Source organism: Cucurbita maxima, unplaced genomic scaffold (assembly GCF_002738345.1).
Source record: "Cucurbita maxima cultivar Rimu unplaced genomic scaffold, Cmax_1.0 Cma_Scf00021, whole genome shotgun sequence".
Classification (NCBI taxonomy): Eukaryota; Viridiplantae; Streptophyta; class Magnoliopsida; order Cucurbitales; family Cucurbitaceae; genus Cucurbita; species Cucurbita maxima.
The window spans coordinates 3,795,754-3,817,206 of NW_019272037.1; the positions used below are offsets into that span (position 1 = coordinate 3,795,754).

General features: G+C 38.5%; 4 protein-coding genes across 10 annotated transcripts in view; 1 reads left to right on the forward strand and 3 right to left on the reverse strand.

Moving 5' to 3' along the window:
• Positions 1-126: 126 nt before the first annotated feature.
• Positions 127-3,122, reverse strand: LOC111495382. Of its 2 annotated transcripts, none has more exons than XM_023145391.1 (6): positions 2,415-3,122; positions 1,525-1,716; positions 878-1,037; positions 686-788; positions 505-586; positions 127-345 (listed from the first exon to the last, which is right to left on the reverse strand). In XM_023145391.1, exons 1-6 carry the CDS (start codon positions 2,790-2,792, stop codon positions 268-270), a joined length of 993 nt encoding a protein of 330 aa, XP_023001159.1. In that variant the 5' UTR covers positions 2,793-3,122; the 3' UTR covers positions 127-267. The 2 variants fall into 2 exon arrangements, with proteins under 2 accessions (XP_023001159.1, XP_023001160.1); XM_023145392.1 differs by having other exon boundaries at positions 2,508-3,121.
• A 303-nt stretch (positions 3,123-3,425) lies between these two features.
• LOC111495381 (chaperone protein ClpB1-like) lies at positions 3,426-7,108 on the reverse strand. Its single transcript, XM_023145390.1, has 7 exons — positions 6,961-7,108; positions 5,651-6,819; positions 5,374-5,555; positions 4,608-5,230; positions 4,241-4,520; positions 3,958-4,155; positions 3,426-3,877 (listed from the first exon to the last, which is right to left on the reverse strand). The coding sequence occupies exons 2-7, from the start codon at positions 6,798-6,800 to the stop codon at positions 3,578-3,580; spliced, it is 2,733 nt and encodes a 910-aa protein (XP_023001158.1). The 5' UTR covers positions 6,801-6,819; positions 6,961-7,108; the 3' UTR covers positions 3,426-3,577.
• A 995-nt stretch (positions 7,109-8,103) lies between these two features.
• LOC111495213 (protein LEO1 homolog) lies at positions 8,104-15,096 on the reverse strand. 2 transcript variants are annotated; one of them, XM_023145148.1, is made up of 12 exons: positions 14,776-15,096; positions 14,151-14,488; positions 13,463-13,580; positions 13,157-13,360; positions 12,530-12,706; positions 12,086-12,217; positions 11,368-11,547; positions 11,153-11,284; positions 10,661-10,765; positions 10,345-10,581; positions 9,023-9,182; positions 8,104-8,422 (listed from the first exon to the last, which is right to left on the reverse strand). In XM_023145148.1, exons 1-11 carry the CDS (start codon positions 14,887-14,889, stop codon positions 9,048-9,050), a joined length of 1,872 nt encoding a protein of 623 aa, XP_023000916.1. In that variant the 5' UTR covers positions 14,890-15,096; the 3' UTR covers positions 8,104-8,422; positions 9,023-9,047. The 2 variants fall into 2 exon arrangements, with proteins under 2 accessions (XP_023000916.1, XP_023000917.1); XM_023145149.1 differs by having other exon boundaries at positions 8,105-8,425.
• Positions 15,097-15,746: 650 nt separating this feature from the next.
• LOC111495095 overlaps positions 15,747-21,453 on the forward strand; it is a 10,528-nt gene continuing 4,821 nt past the window's right edge. For 2 of the 5 annotated variants that reach the window (XM_023144964.1, XM_023144967.1), the window contains exons 1-5: positions 15,748-15,999; positions 18,089-18,149; positions 18,246-18,493; positions 18,606-21,070; positions 21,191-21,315. In XM_023144964.1, the coding sequence (XP_023000732.1) occupies positions 18,301-18,493; positions 18,606-21,070; positions 21,191-21,315 (2,783 nt within the window). In that variant the 5' untranslated portion in view covers positions 15,748-15,999; positions 18,089-18,149; positions 18,246-18,300. Of the gene's footprint in view, positions 16,000-17,207; positions 17,273-17,329; positions 17,483-18,088; positions 18,150-18,245; positions 18,494-18,605; positions 21,071-21,190; positions 21,316-21,453 lie in introns of all 5 variants that reach the window. The other 3 variants (XM_023144966.1, XM_023144965.1, XM_023144968.1) reach the window with 3 other exon arrangements.

The window sequence follows — 21,453 nt, forward strand, 5'->3', positions numbered from 1 at the left end:
TGCCTAAATACAATTAAGTTCAGTGCTGCAAATAATCCCTTTGTTTCTCTCGCGCTCATTGTATTATTCTAACTCAGGCAAGATTGGTCCAAATAGTGGAAGGGGAGGAAAGTGCATCCAACAACAGAACCCAACAAAATCAACAATTGATTGAGATAAGAATATCGAATACAGCTTTACTGCTAATGAGTATTTTCTGTTTACGTTTATTTACATCGTGTAAAATATTAACCATACAAGCATGCAAATATGGGTTTTGTCAAGAGGCTAATCCCACTCTGAATCAAAGAATCCTGCATCTCTCATCTCTGAATAGTACGCATTCTCCAAAAGGAAGTCTTCCTCCTGAAGAAATGAAAATAATTAATCCTTTGCATCCAGTAAGTTAAGAACGAATGCTTTAGCCTACACGGGCATAGTTTACTGAGGTTCAAATTTTCAAACTCCACGTTTGTACTCAAAAATCGAAAAATGAACTTTAGATAACGAATAAACGGATTTCACCTGGAAAAAATCTGCCAGAAACGTTGCATACAGGAACGGTAGATACATAGAATGGTAGCTGAGAAGTGTGAAATTGTACAACCTACAAAATAAGGCACCATCTATGTAACTTTCACAGAGGTTAATATTACTGAGAATATGAACAGTTACTCGTTAGATGATATAAAGGAAGCAGAATTACCAGATGCCAAACTCAACTCCAAATGCAGCAAGCGCACTGGCAAAAAATGCTAAAGCGCTAACAAAAAACATCACAGCGATGTAATTATAGAATGACGGTCTGGCTGTAAACAACAGAATGACAACAGAATTCGCTGTTAATTTGATGAACATGGGTATATAAATAGCGACTGAGAAATGGATATGTGCTAACGTGGTAGCTTATCTCTCCATTTTGAGAAATGAACAAACAATATGAAGCCATATGCTGCAGTTGGCAACAACTTGTGGATAGTCCATACACCCCACTTTGCCCAGTGTGAACTACCAACCCTGATGAACAGTGGGATGCCAAACCCGAACACGTATACGACCTGAACAGAAGTTCATTTGGTAAGCTTAGAACAAACCAAACAAAAACAAAATCTAAACTATACTTCTGATCGAATTTGATGGATAATACTGAAAGGAGCTAGTAAAACTCGAGGAGTCCAAAGGAGCCATTTCAGTCAGTGGCAACAAAAAAAAAAACAGTAGTTACCATCAGCGATCACCACCCACACGCCATATATCCATTCCAATATAGCTACCATCGTAAACAATCCTTTGATTTCTTTTCTACAAATCATCCAAATAGAGACCTTTACCCACAAAGTCAATATCAAGAAGATACAACAGAAATGTCGAACAACGACACAGAGGATGAAGAAAAGAGATAGGATGAACATTTGGTTTTTTCTATCACCTTCCGTGTCCACTAACTGAGATCTTGGTTATAAAGTTGCATATATTGTGCTATCAAATAAGAAAAAAAAACAACCTTGACACAGACACTAACCTCGAAGTACATTCATATATTACCTTAAGAAGCACATCGACACCAACTAGAGTTCCCGAGATAATAAGGTTGTGGAACATTGCTTCCATCCCACCTGAATAATTTCCTTTGAGTAAGAAGGCTACCAGACTAATTTCCAGAAACAACATTCCAGATGATGTGAACAAAGACAAAATATTCCAAAGAAACTCCTTCTCAGGAGAGCATTCCCATGCCTGCTTTTCAAAGAATTTAAACAGCACAAATTAACAAAAAGCATATCCATCTTAGAAATTGAATAACCAATGGTAAAGATGTGCAAAATTAAAACTGGAGGGATAATACAGCACAATAAAATGTAAGATATACTATGGCTTGCACAAGCAATATACCAAATTCTGATACAGAAAAGAGGCACTTGCATACACTAGTAGCACCGTCAATCTCATGAACTCCAGAATATATCAATGAGTAGTTCCAAGTCTGAAAACAATGGGACTCAGGGCTATTTGGGAGCTACGAGCAGCTTTCTGTTTTTGTTTATAAAATTCATTCAAAAGCTAACAGGGCAAGTGTTTAGAGAGAAGACTTCTGTGCAATCACTATCCTAGGAGAAGAACAACTCAAAATCCTCCAATAAATCATATATTCCAAAAGAAAAGAAATCAGAAGAGAACAAGTTTCAAGAGCAATCTTCCCAAGTTCTGGTTCTAACAATGTAGAACTGTTTTCCCACAGCTCTCAAACAAACACTAACTTTTTAGAGAGAAAATTTTACATCATTTCGCAGAAACGAAAAGAACAAAAAAAGTCAAGACAAGAAGAAGAAGAAGAAGAAGAAGAGGCATGATCCTCTCTCTGATTACAGAAACGAATTATTATGTGCAGGTGTCCAACACAAAAACAATTATTCCCAGTAATAATAATACTTCACCGTCGGTGCAAGAGAGCTCATTGATTCAAAGAAAACTTCACTTCTTTGAAATCCTCCACAAGATGAAAATAATCCAAAAAACAAGAAACTAACCTGAAGAGAGCACCAAGCAAGATTTAGGAGCGTAGCGATCCAGAGAAGGGCATAATACGAAATCATTATAAACGACCGACCGACGAAAAACCTCTTCATGTTTTTGATGGCGCTGGTCGCCAAATAGATCACAAACAAAACCGACGGCGCAACCAAGAGAGCACTATACCACATTCCATGGCAATCGGAGGCAGAAGTGAAGGCAGTGAATCCCCGCTTGTCCGGTGTCCCAATCGGCGACAAAGGGTCTGAGACACTGTAAACAGGTTGGAGAATCGTCCCCATTTCTGGAAGCAGCGAAATTAGGCAAGTTCGTGACCTAGGGAACCGGGATGATGCGATACACAAAGAAATGAAACATGGATGGATTTGGATAGCGAGGGAAGGAAAGAGGGAAATTAGAAGCAAATGATCGGAATTGCAAAGAAGACGATCCCCCAATTAGAATCCCCACAAATCTGGAGGCTGTAATCCGATGGAAAACGACTGCAATAACTAATCCATGTAAGAAAATGAAAGTTCCGAACATGGAACACCTCCCACTTCTGATTACTTGAAAACATCAACGCGTGAAAATTATGTTCTAATTTTACTTTATATCTAAATTAATATGTTAATCATTTCTATATTTTGCAACCTATAAAGTTATGACAAAAGAAAATATTATGAAATTCAAAAATATTTTAAACTTTTAGATACATTAGTTAATTAATTAATTCATTATAGTTTAACGTAGAAGCCAACCTAAACATAGAATCTCGTGATGAACGTAGTTCTTAAGATTTCGGGATAAAGATTCGATTCTTTGAACTCAAAGCATAACAGCAGATCGTAGTCCGATTTGATGATCAATTTAATTATACAATCTCCTCAGATGATCAAACCGTTAGAAAGTTGGGCTTAAGAATCATAAATCTGTTCAACGGGGAAAAAAACAGGAAATTTTTTATTTACTTGAAACTTTCCGGGAAAACTAAGTACATATTTGTCCACAAGATCTCCGATTCAGATGCAAACTCAGAATATGAACATCTTAGAAAATTTGAATTTGATCATCATTCATCATTCTTTTACTCTTCCATCTCATCTTCTTCATCAATTTCTTGAATCTTCATCTTCTTCACAGTCTGAGCAGCCTCGCTTCTTGGGACGACGTTGTTGATGTGAATCAAAACATCAGACTTTTTGCCAGTTGCTGCATCAACAAATCCACCATTCTTCTCCACTCTGTACGACAAGCCATCCCCATCTGCTGCTGCATCAATGAACACAGTTGAATTCTCGTCGATTTCTTCTTTGATCAACATTCTCGACAGCTCCGTCACCACCCTCTTCTCCAGCCATCTTCTTATGGGTCTCGCGCCATACACCTGAAAGAATCAACATAGTCTTAGCATTTCTGTCGAGACAAAATGTAAGCTGTATGTTCATTTTCTCCATCAATACTTACTGGATCGTAGCTCTCTGCCAAGACATAATCCAGAGCGGCATCGGTAACGCCCAAGGCAACGCCCCTCTCAGCCAGGCGAGCTGCAACATCTTTCATTTGCAATCTGGCAACTTTCCTCAGCTGGTCGTGCGAGAGAGGATCAAATACAACAATTTCATCCAAGCGATTAAGCAGCTCTGGCCTGAAGTGTTTCCGCACCTGAAAGAAAAAGGCAAGCATTAGCCATATTGTAATTTGAAGATTTGTGGACAGAGACAACGAACAAATGTTATGTTTTTCGTACCCCTTCCATAACTCGATCACGAGCAACTTGCATTGTGCACTTCCCCATCAGCCCAGAAAGGAGATATTCAGCTCCAATGTTAGAGGTCATGATAATGACTGTGTTTCTGAAATCCACAGTGCGGCCTTGGCCATCGGTCAGCCTTCCATCGTCTAAAACTTGGAGAAGAGTGTTGAACACAGAGACGTGAGCTTTCTCCACTTCATCAAATAGAACAACACTGTAAGGCCTCCGCCTTACAGCCTCTGTGAGTTGCCCTCCTTCCTCATGCCCAACATACCTGAAAAATCATAACAACCATCGAGATTCCGTTCCCCAAAGCCAAGAAAATACAGACAATTCGCTATATATGGTGAAGAGTACATACCCAGGAGGAGCACCAATGAGGCGTGAAACTGAGTGTTGTTCCATATATTCAGACATGTCGATTCTCACCAGGAGGTTCTCATCATCAAAAAGTTGCTCGGCAAGCGCCTTGGCAAGCTCAGTTTTGCCTACACCGGTTGGACCCAGAAACAGGAACGACCCAGTTGGCTGCTGTGGCCTCCCCAATCCAGCTCTTGATCGTAGCACAGCCTCGGCCACAGCATCCACTGCTTGGTTCTGTCCCACAACTCTCTTGTGCAATCTTTCAGCAAGCCCAACCAGCCTCTCTTTGTCGTTCTGGCCAAGCCTCGTGACAGGTATTCCAGTCCACCGGCTCACAACTTCCGCAACTTGTTCCGGTCTGACGGTTTCGGTTAACATTAGATTCTCATCAGTGTTCCCTTCAATCCGTGCTAATGCAGATTCTATTTCCTGGATGGCTCCATATCGCAAATCAGCAGCTCTTGCCAAATCGTATCTTCTTTCAGCCTCTTGCAAAGCTATTTGTAGCTCCTCCCTCTTCTGCTTCAGTCTTCTAATCTCATCGATTCTTTCCTTCTCCTTGCGATATTTCATCAACAAAGGCTGAAGCTTATCCCTCAAATCGTCAAGCTCTCTCCTCACCTACAGCAAAGCCGATTCAATGTCAACAACTGCATACCCACAAGTAACAATGGTATGACGCCTTTTGGGAAAGGCCAAAGTTCATGCTCAAAATCAGCCATGACTAAAATAATCAAAGAACGATTCCTAGAAGAAACACTCACTTCAACAAGACGAGCTTTACTAGCTTTATCCTTCTCCTTCTCAAGAGCATGAAGTTCAACTTCAAGCTGCATTCGCTTCCTCTCCAAGTTGTCAATCTCTTCAGGCTGACTATCAAGCTGGACCCTCACATTAGCACAAGCTTCATCAACTAAATCAATAGCCTTATCAGGAAGGTGCCGTCCTGTACAATGTAATACAAATCAACATCAATATCTTCATGATCATTATGAACAGCGTTAAGCGATTGATATGAACTGAAGGAAAAGATATACAAACCAGTGATATATCGACTCGAAAGCTGGGCAGCGACAACAAGAGCTCGATCTTGTATCCTAACACCATGGTGGCCTTCATATCTCTCTTTCAGGCCTCGCAGGATGCTGATAGTGTCAGGCACGCTCGGTTCAGCCACATAAACCTGTTGAAACCGCCTCTCAAATGCCGCATCCTTCTCTACGTACTTTCTGTACTCTTCAAGGGTAGTTGCCCCAATGCAACGAAGCTGCCCTCTAGCCAGCATAGGCTTGAAGAGGTTAGCAGCATCCATAGACCCTTCAGTTCTTCCAGCACCAAGAACAAGATGAATCTCATCAATAAACAATATGACCTTCCCTTCAGCATCTTCAACTTCCTTCAATACAGCCTTCAACCTCTCTTCAAATTCTCCCCTGTACTTGGTCCCCGCAACCAAAGCGCCCATATCCAAAGCTATGAGCCTCACATCAGCCAGATTACTCGGTACATCTCCTCTTACGATTCTATGCGCTAATCCTTCAACCACTGCAGTTTTACCAACGCCAGGCTCACCAATAAGAACTGGGTTGTTCTTAGTTCTTCTCGATAAAATCCTCACCACTCTACGAATTTCCTCGTCCCGGCCAATAACTGGGTCGAGTTTCCCCGCTTGTTCTACCAGGTCTCGCCCATAGGTTTTGAGTGCCTGAAATGTTGAGTCTCCAGATGCACTCTCCACTTTCTTCCCTTCTTTTCCACGGAGTTTCTCGACCTCGGACTTAACTTTTGCAGTGGTGATACCAGCTTCTTTAAGCAAATCCCCAATCTGAGAATCCTCAAGAAGACCAAGAACTAGTTGATCGACAGCTAAATGCGTGTCTCCTCGTGTTTTTTGCGCTGCTTGTGCCCTTCGGATTACCTTAATCAGAGTCGTACTCGCCGGTACTACATCAGGTGCAGGGGATTGAGATGGGAGCTTCTTCAACGCCCGCTTGAAAACCGTGTCCACTTCTTTTTGGGCATTGTCGCCGCCGGAACTAGCAATCGCTTGGCTCAAGATCCCACTCGGATCAGAAATTAAAGCAACCGCCAAATGGAGCGGTGTCAGTTGAGCATGGCCGGAATTCAATGCCAATTCATGAGCTCCGGCAAGTGCCTCGTTAGTCTTGTGGGTGAATTTATCAGGATTCATATCCGCCAACAAAAATAATCTATACAAAAAGAAAGATGAAAATTAACAAGAAGAACAAAAAACAACGAAATCCATAAAATAAACAACAAGACCAAGAAAAACCACATTGAGTAAAAACGGAATCGATTAATTGACATGAAAGAAGAAGTGATGGGCATACCTTCAATCCAAAGAACAGACGTTTGTGATATCAAAGAGAAATCCGATTACGATTATCAAAATGTAGTGTAAGAATGTTTATGCAGAGAAATGGAACAAGATTGCAGAACAACAGTGGAGGCATGGCGTTCTTATGGAATGAAAATGGAGGCATCTGGAAGGAGCTAGACTTCCTGAGATTTTACCAGAAACTATTCACAATGCCACGCATACATCCCGCAACTTATTCCTTTTTTTTTTTCTGTTCTTAAGGAAAAAAAAAAAAAAAAAAAAAAAACTGTTATTGTTTTGATAGCAAAATATTTTTGTTATATAATATGTGATAAAAAGTATTAAGAAAGTAATTTATTATTATTATCTTCTTCTTCCTTTTATTTTATTTAAAATTTTAATTTTTTTCTTTAAAAATACCCATTTTTACTAACTTTTAAATTACTGACATTAGGTAATTATATCAAATTCAGCTTACATTTAAGTTTTGTAATTATACAATTTGACCCTTACTATTATACCATACACATACGTTGTAGATTCACTCTTTTTAACAAATTTTCAAATAAAAATTACAACAATTTGTAAACATAAGGTTAAGATTATGATATTTATCTAAGTTTTTATGCCATATAATAAAATTGAAAGCTTAGAATAAAAATATTCCATGTTGGAAACTTTATAAAAAAATTAAAAAAAAAAAATTCAGGCGTAATAAAATGGCTTTATTTAGTTGGAATAAAAAAAATCTGTCTATTCAATCTCTTAAATTATAAATTGAAAGAAAAAAGATTAATCGAATCCCTATCAAATATTCTTTAATTATTTATTTTTTAAAAAATGTTTATTTTCCGTCTATACAATAAATAGTGGATAAATTTAATTATATAATATATGAATATTTGGTTATAAATTAAGTATCACGTGTTATAGATATTTAGTGTTTTAATATTTCTAATGATATATTCCTATGATTACTTTTCATTTTTGGTAATGGAAGATACTGGAATGTTCCATTAGTTTATTAAGCTCACATTCACCTCCATTCCAGAAATGACTAGGACCCCCTCGTTATCAACTATCATCTACTACTACTCATGCAATTCGAATACACCAAAAACACTAAGAAAAGAGGCATGAGAGACTGAATTTCATTAAAACAACAGTGTTGTACTATACATAGAGAGGAAATGGAATATCAAAATCATTTTTTTTTCATTGCGATAGAAATTAGTAATGGGTTCTTTGGCACAGAGAAAATTATTCCAAGAAGAAAACGCCATTTTCACAGCGTAATCTCATGTAACCAATTTACAGATGTGGGATTAATAACTAAAGCCCCATAACAGTACCTATCTTTCGGGATCTGCAGCAGTTCAGCTGATGAATTCTTTCGTCCCCACTTCTTCCGCAGTTTTGTGTTGCTCAGAATAGAATGCTACATTGCATTATCATCCACCGTGCCTCAGCCGCTGCTAATTAGAAATGTAAATGAGATACACGTTTATGAACAAATGAAGCAACCCAAACACGCAGCTCTATGCAACTAGGAGGAAGCTAGTTCACGAAAGTAAAGCACAAAAGACTCCGTCTATCAAGTTCATCGGTAAAAAATGATACTTCTCATAATAGCAGAACTTTATATCGACCATTATAACACTATTCATTAACAATGAATTCGCCCTCGCAGTAATGCAGTAATGACCCTTTTCACGCCGACTGGTCTGAGGCTGAAACATTTTTGACTTTAGAAATGGGAACGTTGAGGGTCATGAAACTTAAGATAAATGATCCTAAAAGAATCTGAATCGATGACACTGACCATATGTTCGACAAGCAAGTTTATACCTAAGAGATAAACGACTCAAATATACCCTCAAAGTCAAAAAAAAAAAAAAAAAAAAAAAAAAAAAAAAAAAAAAAAAAAAAAATGAAAAAGAAAAAAAAAAGCACGCTACAAACCGAAAACGAAGTAATGAATGACTATTTTCCAATTGCACGTAAAATCAAGCAAATTGTTCAAGTTTCCACCATAACTAGCATTCACATAAAAAGGTGGTGAAAATACTCACTAGTTATCTCATATGAAGCAAGTTTTCACTCATCATCGCTGTCGTAAACTACGGCCATCCTACGATGGGTTGCAACTTTTCTTGGAGGAGACTCCTCATCAGACTCAATCCCCTTGCGCTTGTGACTGCCTCCATAATCTCTAACTTTATGCTTGGGCTCCTGCAAATAGGAGGGGAAAATTTTATCACAAACAGTGGAAGGATGGCAAATAGAGTTTATATGAAGGTTTAGGTGGTTTTGAGAATTTTGCACTAAATTCAAGGATATAAACACCGATTGGAAGTTATATGTAGTGGTTTCCCAATTTATCCAAGGCAACAGATCGCAAGGGCCGTGAAGGTCTTGTCTTCAGAGGAAAATAGCTGTTTAGTATCATGGCACGACACTTTTACACAATAGAATCGTGTCTTTTTAGAGCCTTAACATTAGAAGGAATTTGAAAGATGAAAAATTTCAGAAGTAGCTTTTCCTCATTGTCAATAAGCACAGTGAGGGTGGGTCTGTTTCAGATTTAAAATGACCAAGCAAGCTTCATCAATTGCAGCTTCCTCCTTCAAGATCTTTCACTCTCCTACAAAGGATCTAAACTTTGATCTTTGCACCATGGACTGGAAGAATAAATATCCCCCCAAAAGGCCAAAAAATTCATCTGGGAAGTTTTATTAGAGAGCATCAACACCTTAGATAAGAGATTCAAGGAAGAAATCCTTCTATGGCTCTTTCTCCAAGTAGCTGCATTCTTTGTATGTAAGCACAGCATTAATCTCAAGACATCTCGATTCACTGCCAACAAGCAGTCTCCTTCTAGAACTTTCTTTCTCCTCGTTCTGTTGGTGCTCTCCTCAAGTCTAAGGTAAAAGCCAATGTTTATTCTCTCCTCACTTGTACCCTTTCAAGACCAAGAATTACTCCCTTGTTTATAACTTATGAGCATTAGTCTCTTTTCATTTCTTCAATGAAATTTCTGTTTTAGGAGGAAAATAAATAAAAAAAGAATGTAGCTAAATCTAATTAGAAATTTCTCATGTACTCTAATCGATGGTCCACCAAATTTGTAAGGGAAATCACCAAATTTGTAAGGGAAATCACCAAATTTAGGGAAAAGACAGAAACCAACTTTCTTTTCTTCATAAAATAATTCTTGTTGATGCTTCTATGTGAACACTTGGACAAATTGATAATCTATTGTAACTATTAAACCTGTAATGTTTGGGCCAGTCGGAAGGCTTTCTTGCAACTTACGAGGATTGGTGCTTTCCTCCCTTTACTGTCTATTTCCTTATATTAATCAAATCTCAAGAATAGAAATGTTAAATCATACCTCAGCCTCTTCATCCACATCAGAAACTTCATTAACCTCTGCCTCCTCATCACGTTCATAATCTTCCTCCCCCTCTTCCTCATACTCCTGCTCTGGTTCTTCAACTCTCCCATGAGCATCATCTTCTTCTTCAGTTTCGTACTCAGACTCTTCCCTCTCACTGTCTGAGAAATCCACAGGACGCCCAGATGATTTAGAAGCGGGCAAGGATGGCTTTCGGGGGATGTCTCTAGTTCCCTGCGATGAAAATTCCATTTGCTTTTTTAGAACTCTAACACAAATCAACGGGCAAGATTTTATTTACATGGTAATAGACCTTCTTCGCATTCATAATTCGTTTTTCTGCTCGGGCTTCAGCTTCCAAATCTTCCTCAAAGCGGCGACGGGAACGACGTGCATCAATATAATCTGTTTCATCTTCCTGAACAAATATCACAAGTTATCTCCATGCAAAACTAAAATAGTCTCTCACATAAAACCAACCCTCAAAAGAAACCTAGAACCCCCCACCTCCTCCTCCCAACCCGATAATAACAAGTACTTTGCAAAAGAATTGAAAGATGTGCTTCCAATAATTTTATAACTGAAAGGAAATCATTAATGTTGTATGGAGAAGCAAACGATTCCAACTCGTGACCCTTAAACCAGAAAGCAGTCCCAATTTACAAGTCCTGTATCGTAAAGTACATACCCTAAGTTGACAACATAACACTACGAGAACCAATTTAGACCTTGGAACAAGAAAACATTCCCAAATCCCAAAAGTACTAGATAATGTGAAGAAAAAGAGAGAATTACAACAGCATACCTCCTCAAGGGCATCTTCCAAGAACCCAGGTGATAGTTGGCGTCTTCTATCAATGACAGGGGTGTATTTCTTGTTAACCTTTTCCTTTTTCCGATTAAGAAGCACATTTGCCCTGATTGTTTGACTTTCAGCCTACAACAGTAAAATACAGTACAACAAGTGAACACCACGATTTATGTATGATTCAGAGCTACAAACACCATTAGACCATTTACCCTTTCTTTTTCCTCCTTTTCCCTTTCAGGATCAATGTCCGTTATACAATTCTTGACCTTATACACCTTCTTATGTCGTGAGTCAACCAAAGCAGTTAATAAGCGGTGAGAATTTGATGTCAGGGATGATGGAATGAACCTCATCTTCCTCATAAGCCTACCTTGTGATTGCAAAATCCCCTGCACGTACAAAACAGATGATCATCACATGAAGTATATTTCCACGGCTAGAGAAGGAAAAAATAAGACCTTTTATTTGTTCGTTCACAAATTAGCAACCACCCTAGAATGGGAAAATAACAGTTGCAAAGGCTAAACAATGCAAGTATTTTCTTACTCATTTTTTGCAATAAGGATGGATACTTATATCCACATCCCAAGCCCAAAAACATAAATAGTAAAATTTCTATGCAGCAGATATAAATATTATCAAAACATCACATCAAAGTACACAGGACGTAAGCTCTTCCTATGATGCCTAAATATGTATTGTACAAAGCAGGTCAAACACAAACTACCTTAGTAAACCACTACACTGAAGCAACAAGAAGATACAAATTTCAGCAATATTCTCTATACTTGAGGATGATTTTCAGACCCAAATCCAGAAATTGGTATGAGTAGAAATAGAGCCTTGAGATCAAACAGTTTAGCAAGAAAAATAAAGTAACAGAACTACAAATCCTACTTTCAATTTTAAATAGTTTTGAGGCATCACCTTCCCATGCCGAAGAAACAAGTGTGCTTGATCATGCTTTGCATCTTGCACATTTATGTCGAGCACTTCATTCCCAATTAACAGTTGCAAACTGCCATCTGACCACCTCACAAAACGTGCATTGCTTTCACACTACGAATCAGAAAAAAAAAAGTGTTAAAACTCAAAGTAGTGTTAAAGAAAAGACAAAATAAAAAAACAATTCAGTTGACATTTAAAGCAGAATAAACTTTAGAAAGCCTGAAAATGTATATAATCTGAGTGCGCATCTTGTTCCTTTCCTTTCTTACTCCTCCCACCACAGTTGGGATGACCTTGGAGTAAAAGAATAATAAAAGACAATACAACCAAACCTTCTATAAGACCATTTTTTATGCATTACCAGCAATAATTAAAATGCTAATCCATCAAGCAAAATCAATGGCATAAATCCTGGAAACGTACACTTGTTGTGCCATCAGGTTTCCTAACAGTCCTCCAGCGCACGATGTTATTTTCCAAGCGTATGCGTTTGTTAGCTCCAGATTCATCTGCCACAAATATATCCTCTTCCACATACGTTTTGGGATCAAATGGTTTTGGATCAAAGCCCATAATATTGGAAACTTTTATCATGTTCATCTGCAATCAGATTGAAAAGCCGTCACATTTACATCACATAAAAATATTGGTAATCTTTTCCGCTTCTTCTAGTTGAATAATGCACAAGATAAAATAGATGGGGGGAGGGAAGCTTATGCCCACACAGAAAAAAATGGACACAATACTTCATTGTCATTGACTATAAAATTTCTAGTTATACAAATTAAAGCATTCTCATAAATTTCTCCTATGATCCATCTTTTACAATCTGAAAAATAGCTATATATTATCAACTCGATGATGAAAATAAATCCTTAAATTGCTAGTACACAAACAAGCAGAGGATCTATAATCAACCTAAAATAAGACTTTATGCAATGTGACATTTCACTCTTAACATCAGACAAGCAAGCAAAATTTGGTACATTGGTGGTATGAAATAAAATTTGATCAAATGACAAATCAATACAATAGAGTTTACAGGAGAACCTTTTCTGGGCGAGCAGGAGGAGGACGTAATGGAATCTCTAGCTCCAATGGAGGCCCAACTGGCTTCTCTTTATGTTTTACCTCAAAATTTTCCTCTTCTGATTCATAGCGAGCATCTGAATCATACCGAGCATCTTCATCAGGAATTATATCATCTCGTCTTGGACTCTTCTCAAAGCTCTCCTCCTCTTCCATAGGTGACCTCTGAAAAAATACTCAACTATTTATGATCTTTAAACCACAAGCGTCATTCAGCTTCAGCAATCAGAGATTGTTCAACGTTGAAAATGAACATTTATTACTCACAGCAGAATCTTGCTTAATATCATTTTCAACTGCATATTCTGCTTCCTCTTCCTCATCAGAGTCACCAAATACATCGCGAATTTCAGCAACTGGATGTGAACTGTGATCCCTCTCCTCCCTGTCATGGTTCAAAATTCAAATTCACAATGCTGACAGAAGTAGCTAAGGTCCATTGATGAATCAAGAACTTAGATGTATTTAATATGATACAACTTCTAGTTGTGATCTTTCATATCTATGAAGCAGCTGCTTTGTAGCATCCCTTTAAAAAAGAAAACAAAAAACCCTGTACATCCCGGGCCAGTTTCGAAGGGTCTGGTTGTAGAGAAAAAAAAAAATCCGCCAAATTAAAGAAAGCTGGGTTGGAGGGCGGGAGGAAACTTGGGATGGCTCCTCGTCTTGTAATTACAATATTCCTCCAATAATAACCAAATCAAGTGATTGCATATGAGTTTCTTTGATGCAATTTGTTCCCACCTTTTCCATTTGTTTAATATCGGAGACAAAGTAAGAGGAAAGAATAATATGATAGGAAGTTTAGAGTACAAAAATACGAAAGAGCTGCTGTATGCAAAAGGTGCCAATGAGAAGTTACAATGAGGGTAGAATTCTTGAAAATAATACAAAAGGTTGGGAGTTACAGGAATGAAAAGAAAAGAGGGGAGGGGGTAAATACAACTTCCATTACCTTGGACTCCTAGTTTGATCCACCTCTTCGTCTTCGTTGTCAATATAATGGTTTTCTTCCGACCTCTCGGATTCACTTCCAACTAAATCATGCCTCCTGCTTGTTACCACTCTTTGACCATATTCTTCCCTATCGTCGCTATCCACCTCTTTCCCTTCACTTTCTTCTTCTCTACGGTGATCCACACCCACTTCTGGAGAACTTTGATCCCTTTCACCCTCACTTTCTCCAGGATCCGGATCAACATCCTGCAACTCACCTTCACTCTCCATTTCCACCTCCCCATGTCCCTCCACTTCACCTTCACCTTCAGGCTCCGCCTCTCCTTCCCCTTCATCCTGTAAAACCAAGCAAGAACAACAACATCAAACCAGCATACCCCAGCAAAATCAATTTCCAAAGAACACTCGGTGTCCATGATAAGCGTTTCCTAGTAGTCCCGTTCCCTCGCAAATTAACGACGACATATCTACTAATTCCCATAAATGTTTCCTAATAATGGCAGATTGTACCTACTAAAAATTAACAACTAAACAAACACAGCAATTTCTACCCTTCCATATCTATCAAACGAAAGTCCCGAGTAAGGGCGTAAAGCAACAAAGGCAGAGATAGAAGAAAGTACAGAGGCATAATTGGGTTGCGGATTGGACTCATGCTCGGAATCAATCTCTTCTTCCTCCTCAGATTGATCTCCAAAGAGATTCTGCATCATCTGGTGCCGCTTCTCCTCCCCCATGTCGCCGCGTGATCGTCGTCTGCGTGTGCCTGATAGCGATTCTGTAGGCAAGGCAGACCAAAAACTGCAAATCCGAATGGGTCGAAGGGCCCGTCGTTACAAGGGATGGCCACTGGGATCTGGCTTTTCCTCTTCTTCTCTGTTCTTCTTCTTCTTCCTTTATTTTCTTTTAGCCTTCTCTGTTCCTCTTCTTTTAGGTTTTAACCATTAGATTTTGGGCACGGATTCCCGCACTAATAGTGCCCTTCGCGCTTCGGCTTAGGGATGTACCAAACCAAAATATCCATTATTATTATTTTTAATATCCTGATATAATATTTAAATTCTAAATTACATTATCTAATAACAGATAATTTTCTTTCAAAGATCAATTAACTCAAGATAATTTGATGATATGAGAAGCAAATTAGCTTAATTATGGGTTTAATACTTTTTTAATCAACCGGTTAAATTGAACATTTTAGTGAAAATTAATTATGTTTTATTATTTAATTTACTTAGATAATTTGATATAATATAATTAAATAGTTAAATAATTTGTACTAAAAAAAAATCGTTGACTATTTAAATTTAGCCGTTGACCCAAACATAATGGGCCGCGAATACGTAATGGGCCGATGCGAACCTTATGACGGAATCCTACGAGTTGGGCTCCGGTCGTCTAGGTGATCCAGAAACAGTTTAGATTTAATTGGGCTTGGGCCTTATTAATCGGACCAGCCCAATGATTATTTTGAAGGCGGGAAAGCATTTTACACGGCAAAAATAAAGGGGAAGAATATCATATTAAAAGTCACGTGTAAAAACTCATTATTGGGAGGGAGAAAAACATGGATTTTGAGTCCAGTGGTAATCGGGGCTCAGATTCGGACCCAAATCAACTATATCCATCCCGAATCTGAGGCTCGGTCCGAACCTCAGTTCTGTGACCCAGTTCGTTGAAATTTTCGCACTCGTTCGATCACTTTATCTCTCTGCATCTCTCTCTCTCTCTGAGCTCGGGGAGGCTCATATAGTCACATCTCTCTCTGATTCAAACCCTAACACTCCACAGTCCGGCATTATCAGAGGGATCGCCTTCAAGTTTAAACGCAAGCTCATCAAATCAGTGTGAGTTCGTTGCATCCTTCTTTAGATTTAAAAACCCTAATTTTTGCCTTTTCCGCGGGTCATTTCTTTTGGAAAATAGTAAATAGATGCTTTAGTGTTGGCGTCTTGGGGTCGGGCAGCTTGTTACAGCTCCTACTATGGTTTTACCCCTCCTCCTTGGGTTAATCTGGAGAAATTTGTGGGTTCCTTTCATGTTTGGTTGTCCGGAAAAGGGAGGAGGTAGGATGGGATTGATTGTGTTTATGGTGTCTTTTACTTCCCTTTATCAACAATAGAGTTTTTCAGACGAGTCCAATGTTGTTGCCTGTGTCAGCGCAACATGGTGTCCCTCGATCCCCACCCCATTTTCGCATTTTTTTTCTTATCACGTGTTTGGTAAGCTTTTCTAGGATCTGGGGAAGAATCTTTTTGCAATGCATCGTCGTAATCTTTTCTTTGCGGTCCATAATTACTACAAGAAAGGGCACTAGCAACCACTCTTTACCCCCAACGTTCTTTCACTGGTTCTTTTATTGGATAGGCGCCCTGTATTTTGTGATATATGAAGTCTACCGAACATCTATTGAGAATATATGCAGTCATGTTTATATTATGCCTCTTGGAAATACTAGTATTCAAGAAAATGGCAAATATTGTTATATTCCCAGGACATTGTTAATTTTATGATTCCTTTTTCCTTTTTTTTGCCAGTATGAAAATGACTTGATGTAGCAGGTCAATTTTCATATTGCTCCCGTACATCTTTGGATTTGAGACCCTGCGCAATGTTGTAACTTTCATTTCACGTGGCTCACTGCATGGTTTATAAGGCTACAATTAGTAACCAAGCATCTCAATTGCACTTTATGGATTTAAGTTATAATGATGTTAGAAATTATACCTCAAAGTGGACGATTGGGTGGCTAGACTTCTTTCCATTTTCTTTTCCATTCTGTATTGGTGTTACCTTTAAGTTGGGTTTGGTGTTTTTCATGAGGTTTTGTAGTACCCTTTGTTCTTGTTTTTGTTTTAAACAAGGAAAACAACCAATTTACATCTCATAACCTATTATTGATGCTGAACGATAAATTATCATTTTCTAGGAATTCCATACTCTAGTAGCCAAGAAGAAAAAGGATGCTCTCTCTGCCTCATTAAATAGATAAATAAAATATTCTAAATGTCCAAACACTTGGAATGACTGAGAGTAACATCTAGATCCATGTTAGTCTAGGAACAGCAATTGGAAAGGATGGAGACCAGAAACTGGAAAGAATTTAAATGCAAAATTCAGGTTGGTTTACATGGTTAAAATGTGACTTTTAAGTGGAATCTAAAATTGAACTTGTAGGTTCTTATTCTTTGGAGGTTTAGAGCCTTTCTTCCTCAGATATGAAGCCTTACCAGGGCCAAAAGATATGTATAAAACTCCAGGATGGGAAAGGACAAGGGAAACGAAGTATGGGAATTCTGTTGCCTTTGGGTGGTTTTCTTTCTGGTCGAGGTATAAAGTATATTCTGATCGTAAATGATGTGTTAACATGGACAACACTTGTTGTTGCTAGATTGAAAAAATAGCATAATTTACAGCTTCTATTTAAAACATGTAGAAGGTTTATGAAAATATCTAAGTCAATGACCTCAAACTTATGACCGTTTGTATAGTGTCTGATTTTCATTTTATGGCCGGATTATTCGTTTGTCCCTTATTTTTGGGGCCCTTTCTATTGTCTTCATTATACTTGATGTAAGATGTTCCATCATTAAAAAAATGGTTTCAAGTGATATAACTGAAATGGATAGTACATGGCTATTATCTAATTTTGTACTTTTTAGAGATTAACTACTCACTCATATTTATTTACGTTGTTTTGGTAGGAATATTTGTTGTGTTGGAAAAAATACAAAGTTGAAAAACATGATTTCTTTTTCGAAGGTGGGAGTGGGGTGGGGGTGGTTTGGGAAGGTGTAATTATTACCAAGTGCCCATCTTCCTTGAGTAGGCAATGATGACTAATTATCTATCTTTAAGTTGTAACTACTTGCTAGTTTCTATGTCTTTGAAATCTATTTTCAATTTAGTATGACATAATGGAGTGGCTATATGCAGGATACATTTAAGGGATTCCATCTTATGACAATTCTGAGAAATCTTAAATGACCAAGAGAGGGTATGTTTCTAACAACTGTACACGAGAAATTTCCACGTGTGATCAATGTAGGAGGCATGTATTTTCAATAGCCCATAACTTTTACTTCTCTTTTAGGTATCTATATTCACACCAAAAGTCATTATCAGACGAACAGTGGGGTTGACCATCTATGACTGGAAACGAAGTTGGAGACAGGGTCCACAATTTCTTTGGCCAAGAGAATTTGTACCAGGGCCAGCATCAGTCTCAGGCGGCTGATGAAGGCTGGGCTGGTCTGAATAACAACCTATGGGTTAGAAACCAGAGAGAGATCAATTCTCCTTTTATTTCAAATTTGAAGAATTATAATGCACATCAACCAGGTATTACTTTATAGTTTCTTAGTGAATTAATTTTTGTGTGTGAATAATGGATCATTGTTATTCCTTGTATTATATAGCATCTACTATATTTTGCTTATATTTTTCCTAGCAGATTCCGTAGGACTGGGCCAGCCTTCTCACACACTTAATGGCTTTAATTTCTCTCAATCATATATAAGTCCTGAGATTGGAAGAAGTGAATCTCAAAATCAACATCAAACTCTGAACGGTTATGCAGCAGGCCAACAACTTTTCCATGCAAGACAGGTTGAAGCAAACTTTTTTGGTTCAGATGCAGTATCTGATAGGCATATAACATCGAGAGGCCTATCTATTCATGAAGCACAAGTGATTAATCCTGAACTAAGCAAGAAAAATGTAGCTGGGTTGGAAACTACTGATTCTCCTGTAAATTTTGATTTTTTTGGAGGTCAACAGCAAATGAGCGGCAGAAATCCCAGTGTGACCCAGATTTTTCCTAAGCCGCAAACTGGGAATCCTGACATGCAGCTTCTGCAACAGCAAGCAATATTGTCACATATACAAGAACTTCAGAGGCAACGCCAATTTCAGCAGCAGGATGCAAGACAACATGGTTCGATGAATCAGACCTCATCTAACTCAAAGCTGGTAGCAGGAAACCATTCAGCCACGCTGATTGATGGTATTCCTGTTAATGAGTTATCTACCTCTCCTTGGCAGCCTGAGCATATGGGGAGCAATACAAACTCATTGCAACATAGTTTGTCTACAGCAATGCAGGGGTCCTCTAGTGGATTTGTATTTCCTTCCGAGCAGCAACAATCACTGCGCAGTGTATTTCCTGAACAAGTTGACCAGTCTTTGTATGGGATTCCTATTTCTACTGCAAGTAGTTTTCTTGGTTCAAACTCTCTCATTCCATCAGATAAACCTGCTATGCAGCAGTTAGCTGTCGGTAACAACTCCATTTCAGGGAGCCATTATACTGCATACCCAGATCAGGTTAGCATGCAAGATGGAATGGTTCTAAGACAGGATTTCCAGGGGAAAAGTATGTTTGGCATGCCTGCTAGTCAAGGTTTAAATGGTGGATTAAATTCTGAAAACCTGCAGCATGTGAATCTCCAACAGAGAAATGCATCTATGCAGGAATTTAGTAGTGGACAAGAGTTCGATAGGCCATCAGAAGTGTCGCAGGAGAAGACAATGGCACAGGTTGCTCCACCACAAAATGTGGCTACGTTAGACCCCACTGAAGAGAAGATTTTGTATGGTTCAGATGACAACTTGTGGGATGCTTTTGGGCGGAGTGATAATATTACAGCAGGTGGTTTCAACGCGCCAGATGGTAGTGATTTTAGTTCTGGATATTCCTTTTTACAGAGTGGAAGTTGGAGTGCTTTGATGCAGTCAGCCGTGGCAGAAACTTCAAGTGGGGATATGAACATTCAAGAAGGGTGGGGTGGTGTAAACTTCAATATTAGCGGGCCTCAAAATGGGAATCAGCAGCAATTAGATGCTAACGGCAGTGGAAAACTGCAATCTGTTTGGGTTGATAACAACTTGCAGACATTGAATTCTAGACATTCTTCTGTCTCTGCCGAGGCTAATAATAGGCCCAACAATTATATTAACTCAGCCAGTGTCCCTGGATTTCAGCAACCAGGTCATAAATCGTTCTTTCAACAAACTGAAGGCTTTCAGAACAGTATTGCCCAAGGTTCAACTCATCCAGATGGGGAAAGAAAATGGATTGACTGTAACCTGCAACAGAAGTCATTTGCTGAAGGTCGGAATATATCTGAAAACGAAGGCAATACATCAGGTGTGGAAATAAATGCAGATCATACGTCAGGTTCTTGGCTCCGTCAACAAAGTGTATCCTCTTATAGTAGCCAAACATGTAAGCCTAATGGTTGGAGCTATAATGAACCGATGTTCTCCCATGGGGGTAGCAGTATGAAAAATCATGAGAGTCATAGCATGCCACAATCTGCTCAGGATGGAGATCATAAGCGATCTATATGTGAAGAGATGGGTTCTGCTGCTACTTTCAAGCAGAACCATGAATCAATTCCTAACCCAACTGATGAATTGCAGCATGCTAATCATGCTGTTGAGAACTCGCAGGTGTATAATGAAGGTACTAACTTCATAAATAATCGTAACCTTTCCTTTTGGAAAGATGCTAATTCTTTCGTGGACTTAAAAGAAAGCGGTTTTGTGGCAAAATACCAGCATCATCTCGATAAGGGCTCTCAAATATTGGAATCACCTGGGAATAATTGCTTAGATAAGAGTGTGAATGAAATACATGAGTTTGAAAACTCAAATGCTAGTGATACACACACTTCTGGAAGCAAACAGAAAGCAGGAGGTAATATCATTCGAAAGCCATCTGTAACTCCTCGCAGATTTCAGTATCATCCAATGGGGAATTTAGACATGGATGTGGAACCTTCTTTTGGAACAAGCCATCCAACACAGACACAGGCTACTGTGCAGCAGAGCTCTCACGGATTTAAAGCCAGTGAGCTGAGTTATTTTAGACAATCCAAATCTGGAGCAGAGGGAAATTCGAGTGAAGTTGAAAAGGTGATTCAGATTTATTTTGCAGTAACGTCAATTTTTATAATCTAGTTCTTTCATATATTTCTAATTTTGATAATCCATTCAAAATTTCCATAATTAATGGAGGCTTAAGCTTGTTTTCAGAGTGAAATGAGAGCCTTTGGGGATCTATCTTCTAAAAGAATGCTTCCACCTTTTGGATCTCGTTTTTCTTCTTCTTCAGATAAACTTGCTGGTCATGATCCGCGACATGTGGCCTTGCCGTCAAGGTAGTCTGACACTTGAACAATGGTTTATTGTCATTTATGCAATTAATGATTGATGTTAATACCATTTATGCAACTCTTGATTAAAATATATATATATATATATATATATATATATATATATATATATTTTATAAGAAA